This window comes from Haemorhous mexicanus, chromosome Z (genome assembly GCF_027477595.1).
Source record: "Haemorhous mexicanus isolate bHaeMex1 chromosome Z, bHaeMex1.pri, whole genome shotgun sequence".
In the NCBI taxonomy this organism is placed as follows: Eukaryota; Metazoa; Chordata; class Aves; order Passeriformes; family Fringillidae; genus Haemorhous; species Haemorhous mexicanus.
In genome coordinates this window covers 10,845,998-10,855,319 of record NC_082381.1, presented here as the reverse complement: position 1 = coordinate 10,855,319, position 9,322 = coordinate 10,845,998, and the positions used below count along the sequence as shown (strand labels likewise).

The window sequence follows — 9,322 nt, the reverse complement described above, 5'->3', positions numbered from 1 at the left end:
CCTTTCAGAGGTCATTCAGTCTGGCTGATAAAGGATTATTCTCCACAATCTTCATTTAGTTCAGTTCTAAAATTCCCAATCAACTAAGTCCCTACAACAACTGTAATTTACTCGGGAAATTGTTTTGTTTTGATATTTGATAAAAACTTGGTATTGGTATCAATGATTTTGCTCCTTCATCATCATCATCATCAATGATATATGAAAAATAGATATATTCTAAATGCATAATAATAAATTTAGAAGAAAATTAAATGGTCTGATGACCTTTTAATGCATTTAAACACAAGGAGCAGGGCTAATAATGCTCTTGCCTGGCAGAGATGGGATGGAAACCTGAGGCGTTTTTCAGGCAAAAGGAGGAAGAGAGAGGAGAGAACCCCCCACTCTGGGACTTCTTGTCCAGTAATTTCAGAGCCTCAGCAGATGCATTTCCCTTGATAAAGAGGCACACACTGCAATCTACTGCAGTGCCCTGGCAACAGGACTGGAGATGACCAAGCTGATACCAGGTGCTGCAAGAACAGAATTATTTCACTCTGCTCAGCCTTATTTTGTCAGCCATGGCAACTCCTTTGCCAACTTTGATGCAAAATCAGGGCCCTCTCAGCCACTTTTTATACAAGCCATGTCTCAAACCCAACGATTCTTCCCTAAGATAATCCAGAGAGACAGTAACAAAGCTAAAATTAGAAATCAGGAGCTGTAGCTTCCAAGGAAATGCACATTACGTGACTTTTTTTCATTACCACATGCATTTACTGTTGGCAAAAATGGCCTAGAGAGAACACTCCACAGTGAAAAATTCTCCCCCAGAACTCAGGGGTGGGTGACAACATGGTGTTTTACTCAACAAATTTAAAAAAAACATTTAAAAGAAACAGTAAAAAATGATATAAATAATTAATTCTGATGATTAAATAAGGGCTATAGCATCACAGCTTATAATGCAATCACCCAAACTATGCAGCTGATTTTAAAAATTATGTCTGCAGTGAAAATACCAATCTTTGAGGGCACAGTAATCTGTTCAAACAGTACAATTAATGCAATAATATACATAATACAATTAATAATTCTTTAGAATATGTTAATGAAGTAAAACTTCATTTATATATATACCTAACGTTGAAAACTGCAAACTTAGATGGAACATTTCATGGATCACAAGTGGTGAAAATCATCTTTGCACCTGAACTCTGGTATTTATTTGAAGGACTTGGCTGCTAACAGGAATTAACAGAACAAAGAGATGCTTTACTTCAGGAATATATGAAAAGAAAAGGAAGAAAAAGGAAAAAGGAAAAGAAAAAAAAAGAAAAAAGAAAAAAGAAAAAAGAAAAAAGAAAAAAGAAAAAAGAAAAAAAGAAAAAAAGAAAAAAGAAATAAAGAAAAAAAAGAAAAAAGAAAAAAGAAAAAAGAAAAAAAAGAAAAAACAAAAAAAAGAAAAAAGAAAAAAAGAAAAAAAAGAAAAAAAGAAAAAAAAGAAAAAAAGTAAAAAAGAAAAAAGAAAGCTTTGACTCTCCTGAGCTCTCCACACCCAGCAAAGTACAAGGAAATTTGGAAGTGCACAGTTGGGAATATGTCACATCACAACCCACCATTTGCATACAGAAGGTTTCCTGAATAGTGTGGTCTCCAGACGGGTGGGGAAGCTGTGGTTTACTACACACACAACAATTCTACACCTATTTAAAACACCACTTAATAGCTAAACAGGTAAAACCAAATATTCTATGTCTGTCGTGTTGTAGTGCATTCTGCACACACTACCTTGGACTGCCTAGCTGTGCCAGGCAAGACTTTACCATTGGAAAACGTATGGTTTAATAGACTCTTTAATTTAAAAATAATTCCAACATCCATTTGCATAGCAGCTTCAATGCTCTTCACAAATTCTCAGACCTACAGGCAATTACAGAAACAGCACAGCTGGGTAATGGAAGGAACACTGGAATACATGCTGACACCTCCTGGAAATGGCCTAGGAGGTGCTCAGGTGACCTCCTTGCCATGTTAACTCCACACTACCTCCTCCTTAAGGAGCAACACGATATATTTGTACAGCGTGGACAGGAAGGTGACTAGGCCTGCTATTGCCGAGGTCTTTGTGTAAAAACAAAGAGGGTCGGCTCCTTCCGGGCTGGCCGGGCACCCGCACCCCTCACCGGGCTGGGGTGGGCGGCTGCAGGCCCCAGGGTCCCTCATGGCCCGCAGGGCCTTCACACCCCGCAGGAATCTCCACCCCGTCTCTCCGCCATGGCTCGCAGCCCCTCATCCCCCATTCCCGCTGCCCCTCCAGCCCCTCATCCCCTCCAGCCCCACTGCCCCTCCAGCCCCTCATCCCCTCCAGCCCCGCTGCCCCCCATCTCTGCCACCCTCACCCCCGGACCACACCCCGCTTGTCCCCCTCAACCCTGCAGCCCCCTCAGCCTTCATCTCCTAGAGCCCCTCATCCCTCTCTTTTCCTCCGCTCCTCTCATTCCCTCTATCCCCCTCGTATCCCTTATCGCCCTCATCCCTTTCGTTCCCGGCATCCCGCCATTCCCTCGTCCCTATCATCCCCCTTGCTCCTTCATTCCCTCATCCCCTCAGACCTCTCATTCCCTCATTTCATCCCATTCCCTCACTCCTTAATCCTCCTCACTCCTTCATTCCCTCACTCCTTCATCCCCTCATCCCATTCCCTCACTCCTTTATCCCCCTCAGTCCTTCATTTCCTCATCCCTCCATCCCCCATTCCTTCATTTCCTCATTCACCCCCTCGCTCCCCCATTCCCTCACTCCTTCATTCCCTCATCCCTCTCAGCCCCCTCGCTCCCCCATTCCCTCACTCCTTCATTTCCTCATCCCCCCTCGCTCCCCCATTCCCTCACTCCTTCATTTCCTTATCCCCCCTCGCTCCCCCATTCCCTCACTCCTTCATTTCCTTATTCCCCCTCGCTCCCCCATTCCCTCACTCCTTCATTCCCTCATCCCTCTCAGCCCCCTCGCTCCTCCATTCCCTCACTCCTTCACTTCCTTATACCCCCTCGCCCCCCCACTCCCTCACTCCTTCATTCCCTCATCCCTCTCAGCCCCCTCGCTCCTCCATTCCCTCACTCCTTCATTTCCTTATCCCCCCTCGCTCCCCCATTCCCTCACTCCTTCATTTCCTTATCCCCCCTCGCTCCCCCATTCCCTCACTCCTTCATTTCCTTATCCCCCCTCGCTCCCCCATTCCCTCACTCCTTCATTCCCTCATCCCTCTCAGCCCCCTCGCTCCTCCATTCCCTCACCACCCCCCCTCTCCCCCTCATCCCCTCAGTCCCCCATTCCCGCCCCCACCGACCCGCGCGCATGCGCAGCCGGCGCCCGCCCCCCCCACCCTTAGCGGCAGGGCCGCGCATGCGCAGCGGGGGCGGGGCCGGCGCGCGCCCGGAGCGGCGGGAGAAGGAGGAGAAGGAGGAAAAAGAGGAGGAAAAGGAAAAAGGAGGAGGAGCGCACGGTACGTGAGGGGCGGCGAGCGTGGCTGGTCCCTCCCGCTGTCCCCGACCCTGTCCGCCGGGGCCGGGAAGACCGTGGGAAGGAGGAAAAGGAAAAATCTGTGCGGGGCTCACTTGGCCTCCAGCAGCCGGCCAGGCCCGTGTCCGAGCGGGACGGGCCCGTGCGGATCGGCTCGGGGCTCCTTCACGGAGTCTGGCGAAGGGAACTCCGAGAGGGGGTCCCATCAGTCCACCCAAACATCTCCAGGGGCTGCCGGAGCACGGGCCGGGCTCTGCTCGCTGCTGCCAGTGCCAGCAGCAGCAGCAGTGGCCATCAAATCCAGGGCAGCAAGGTGCAGGGCAGCAGGAGGAAGAACTTGTGTCCCTGGAGGGGCAGAGCCCTGGAACAGCTGCCCAGGGAGGGCCTGGAGTGTCCCTGGCTGGAGCCATGCCAGCCCCAGCTGGACACCTTCCTGTGCCCCTGCTCAGGGCTCCCTGCCTGGGCAGGGCTGGGCTGGGGGAGCTCCAGAGGAACCTTCCAGCCCCAGGGCTGTGGGATTCGGTGATTCTTCACAGCTGCCGTTTTCCAGAAGCACGCAGCTCTGTTTCAACCCTGCGAGGGAGCTGTGCACTCTGTACGTTTTTCAGTGAGGGCCGTTTGCATCCCTTCATCAGGGCTGGGGCACTTGGGGAATTGCAGAAACACCTGCACTGTCTGTTTCCTGCTTTTCCCCTTCCCTGGCATCCAGGGCACAGAGCCTTGGGTTAACTGCTGTTGAGAGTAATGTGTTTCAAGTGCTAATAAATAACGTTTGTCGTGGGCAGACAGGATCATGATGTGACTCAGGGTCAGATACTGAAAAATAATGAGCATTGTGTGACATTCTGTGTCACTTGTATTTCTTGTTAAGGAGAGGTGTGATCTGGTGGTAATAGTTACAGGTTATTGTGATAGCCGCTGACGGGACAAGGGAAATGGCTTGAAAATTAGGAAAAGTAACTTTGGAGTAAATAATGGGAAGAAATCCTTCCCTGTGAGGGTGGGCAGGCCCTGGCACAGGTGCCCAGAGCAGCTGGGGCTGCCCCTGGATCCCTGGCAGTGCCCAAGGCCAGGCTGGACATTGGGGCTTGGAGTGGCTTGGGGCAGTGGAAGGTGTCCCTGCCCATGGAACATGATGAGTTTTATGGTTCCTTCCATCCAAACCATTCTGTGATTCAGTGGTTGGTTTGTGGTGCTGCCTGATGTCCACAAACACATTAAACCAGCTTTGTTTATGACACATCCTCATTGAAATGGGCAAGGGGAGGGGGAGGGCAAGTAAAAATGACCAAATCATCTGAGAAAAATTTTATCTTCAAAACCCTGTGAGAAAACCCTTTGAAACACAAGGAACATTTTGCAGCCCTATTTTTGGGCTGCACTGCACTATTAAGAAAATACATGTTTAAAGTGCAGCTCTGGGCTGCTCAGTACAGGGAAGACACCACAATACTGGAATGAGTCCAGCAAAGAGCCCCAAATGTGATTAAGGGTGTTTGGTGAGGCAAGGCTGAGAAAGCTGGGAGGAATGAGCATGGAGAAGGGTCAGTGGGATCTTCTCAGTGCCCATAAATACGTGGTGGGAGGGAATAAAGAAGATGGAGCCAGACTTCCTTCAGTTGAGACGACACAAGAGGCAACAAGCACAAACTGATAGATAAATGCTTCCAGTTAAACAGAAGAAAAAATATTCCCTACTGTGGTAATTGAGCACTGAAACAGGTTCCCTAGAGAGGCTGTGGCATCTGCATCCTTGGAGATAACCAATACCCAAATGCAAACAAACCTGAGCAACCTGCTGCAGTTGACACTGCTGAGAGCAGGGGGAATGGACCAAAGGTCTCTTCCAGTCTCAGCTGTTCTGCAGATCCATGATTCCCTGATGGAATTGAAGAAAAGTCTTTGTGTTATTTAAAGCAATAGTTTTTTTTTTTCCTTATGGTTTGTTACTTTGCTATTCAGCTGCTATGATTTAGTGAAATTTCTCAGTGTTTTTCTCATCTGCCAGCACTAACCTTCGGTTTGCTCTGCAGGTATCCTGTAGCATGGCAGGTGAAGAAGACTTCTTTTTGGAGGAGAAAAGATTCAGGCAGTTCTGTGAAGAGTTTGTTAAGCATTCACAGCAGATTGGAGATGGCTGGGAGTGGAGGACTAGCAAGGTAAAACAGTCAGAGTGTTGGCTTATAGAGACTCTTGGTGGGCTTTTTGAGCTGTTGACAGCCACCACAAGCTGAAACATCCTTTAACTGCACGGGTGTGTTCGGTTGAGGGTTTAGGCCAATGCAGGTATTGAACAGGGCTGTGGGTCTCTGAATCCTGGCCAATCTATCAAAACCCTTTTTCAGCTCTGGGCAGAACCAGACAATGAATGTGGTGTCACTGAGAAATTCAATCCCTCCTACTCTGGGCAACTGCGTGTGGTTTTATATCCAAGGTTCACTTTAACCCTTTAGGCTGAAATAGCACATAGTCTTTGTTCTAGATCCTTAGCTTGGTACTTTCATTACAGTACCTGTCAGTTGCATACAGCAGCCAGAAATATCTGCCAGTATTAATGATCAATTCTCATTATTTCCTGCTTCTCCATAACTTTCAAACCTCTACAGCAATAACTACATATTGTTACTGGGTCGTTAATCAAAATTTTAAATAGCACAGGGCTAAGACTAGTCCCAAAGGACCCCATTAGAATCACTTATTTTATGATGATTTGCTCATTTTTTAAGTTACACTTTGAGATCTGTGAATTAATAAATTTTCATCCTATAGCATGTGTAAGATGAGTGTGGGATTGTTTTAAATATTTTAAATTTCCACTTGTAGAATCCACAGGTATCTTAGGAAATTCTGAGCATGTATTGTTCCAACTTGTATGATTATCAACCAAACATGTCTTCTGAAATTACACTGACAAAATCTATTTTCTTTAAGAAGAATGGCTTTGCTATACATATTTTTTTGTTTACTGAGTTCTATATGACTTTTGTTATTTTGCTCAGGATAATGTCAAACTAATATGTGTATAGGTACACAAATTATCCAGTATATGTATTATAGTGTATAAATATATATTGATACAGTATATAAAAAATTATTGTTACAGTATCTGGAGATGTATTGATACATGCTGGCTTTCTCCAGCATTTAGGTTTTCATGTTCTCTTTTTTCTGTACTCTGTCTTTCTATTGTAGAAAATCTGATATTCTAGCTTTCTTTTTTTTCTTTAGAGTTTATTGGCTTCAGTGTTTTCCCATGTTTTCATGGATTTTTTTTTTGAGAAAAGTCATGCTTTTTCCAATGTGTGCCATCGTTTTTACATGTGTAGTTGTACATTAATATTTGTAACCCTTCCATCACAGACAATCAGAATTTCAGTAAGAGGGAGAAGAGGGAGGACCTTGGACTTAGATTTGTTCTATTGAGGAGTTTTTATATGAGTGCAAATATTAGCCAAGTGTTACAATGCACCCTTTCTTACAGAAAACCATTTGAAACTTTAGATTTCAGTTCAAGGCTATATTTGTGAGGATTTATTCAACAAAGAAAGATGCTCTGAGCCTCTACTGGGAATTTAATACATGGGTCAAAGTGTGAACTTTCTGTGAAATAAGAAGCTTTGCTGGAAATAGCAGAATGAGATAGATTTTTGTTCTCATATAAAAAAATTCTAAGAGGGTTGTTTTCTTTTTTTAATGGGCCAAGTTGGCGACTCTGTGATTTCAGTGTGTGATAAAAACCTGGCCATGGAGACCTTCCATTTACAGTGTGGAGTCTGAGAAGAAAGCTTTTCCTCAACAAGATGTCTCATTGTCTTTTTGCCTTTTTTTTTAACCAGTATATGTGTTGTGGGTAGTTTGGGGCACTCTTAATTTTGCTGATGTAATGCACTTGGATCCCATTCCTCATTCCTGACTCACGTGAATAGACCCATTGATAGCAGTGAGACCACACAAGTGAACCAGGCTGGTAGAACTGTGTTCCCGTGTTTTCTGTGGAGATTAAATTTAGATGATGAAATACTCATTGTTCTCCTGGAGCTGGCTCTTGGTGCATAAGCTCACATGGCCCAGGCAGAACCCTGTATTTATAGCTGTAAGTGAAATGTTCCAAATGATGTTATTTTTATAATGTGTTTTCTTGGTTTGGGGTTTTTTTTCCACCGGAAGAAAGCTGTAAAAAAGCCAAGAGCACCTCTTCTGCAGGAGCTGGTGGAGCTGAACTTGGGTGCTGCTGTTAAGGATGAATGGTTAAATCTTGCTGTGGAGGTCGAGATTTAGCTGAAGCAAACAAGGCCCAATTTGCTCTCTGCTTTGTGTTTGTTTCATATCTAGTGAGGTTAATCCAGGTAATCATACCAAAAGCTGCATTAGTTCCCTTTGGCTTTTGGTACAGCTGCAGTAGGAAGGGACTCCCTTAGCACATTAGTAGGATCAGGGTTCTGGCTACAGCTGTGATTTATAGGGGTAGAGAAGGGTACAAAACACCACTGAGTGCAGCAGGAGGGATGCTGCTCCTTCCTGCCTGCTCTGACACAGCTACAGAGACTGCTGGCTCCATCCATCCCTCCATCCCTCCATCATCCATCACAGAATGCAAGGGCTGAGAAGTTTGGCTGCACTCTCCTGGGGGGAAGAACTGGTTCAGGGAGGAGGAGGCTCAGTCCAGCCCTGCTCTGGCACAGCTCACTGTGCCGTGGGGCATTTCTCCTCTGTGGGTGGCTGCAGCCCTTCCTCTGCTGCTCTTAGTGGGACAAATACCTGTGCAGGTATCTTTCCTCCTGTTGGCACTGTGGGGCAGCTCCACGAGGAGACACTTGAGAGGAAAGAGGAGATGCTTGAGAGGGAGTTGAGAGTGAGAAGTGGGTTTTCTGTCACCAGTTTAGGGTTAGTTTTTCTTTCACCATTCTCTGCGCACTGGGCTCCTCCCTGCACAGGCTGCACTTGGCTCTGCAGCCAGGACTTGCAGCAAAGTTTGGTGGGTTCATGCTTTTAATGAGATTTGTTGAGAAAATGAGGCATAAAGTAGGAGAAGTGTGCATTGTAACTGGCTATACTGTTATTCATGCTTAAAAATCAATGGAAAAAGTACACATAGAGTGCATTACCCTTTTTTTAATGCATGAAACTCAATCAGAACAAAGTAAACAAGTAGCTCATAGTAGATTTTGGAGGTATGTTTAATCTATGGTGTCTTTGGAAAGAGAGAACTAGTGTGTCATTATAAAACCTATGATGGTTTAAAGGTAAAAATAAATAGCAGAAACTCTGTCAGCAATGACAAATTAACCAAAGAGTTAAATCATAGTTAAATTTGCAGTCTTGTTTAAAAATTTAGTGCTATGTTAATGAATTTTGTAGTGAGACTGTTTTGAATAAAATCCTTTTTCATCAGATGTTGTGCCTATGCTGTTTGTCTAAACTAAAATGTAATGAAACAGCTAATAAACTCCCAATTTATTTGTTTCCTTTGAGAAGTAAATCCTTGACGTGCAACTCCTGTTCTTTGTGTTCTGTACTTGCTTTCTTCCTTTCAGAATATACCTGTTATTAAATGCTTTCTCTCCTCTTGCTCCTAATTAGGAAAAATAAAATGTGCAGGTAGACAGGCCAGTAATGCAGGAAAACTCCTAAACCTTTCTTCTGCCACTCTGGAATTATACAAGGGCACTTAACAACTGTGGGCTGTGTGGCCTGGGAAGCAAAATGATAAAATGGGAACTGGGAGAAGGCACAGCTTTGTCTGTTTTCTCTTACATTTCACCTCTGAGGTGATCAAGAGAAGGAAACAAGTTGTGACTCTGCATACATAAATTCTGAA

At 45.1% G+C, this 9,322-nt stretch overlaps 1 protein-coding gene across 1 annotated transcript in view; it reads left to right on the top strand.

The window, feature by feature from the left end:
* The first annotated feature begins 3,409 nt into the window (after positions 1 to 3,409).
* Positions 3,410 to 9,322, top strand: part of ATG10 (autophagy related 10) — a 59,297-nt gene continuing 53,384 nt past the window's right edge. The window contains exons 1-2 of the mRNA XM_059873797.1: positions 3,410 to 3,487; positions 5,538 to 5,663. Coding sequence (XP_059729780.1) covers positions 5,550 to 5,663 — 114 coding nt within the window. The 5' untranslated portion in view covers positions 3,410 to 3,487; positions 5,538 to 5,549. The remainder of the gene's footprint in view (positions 3,488 to 5,537; positions 5,664 to 9,322) is intronic.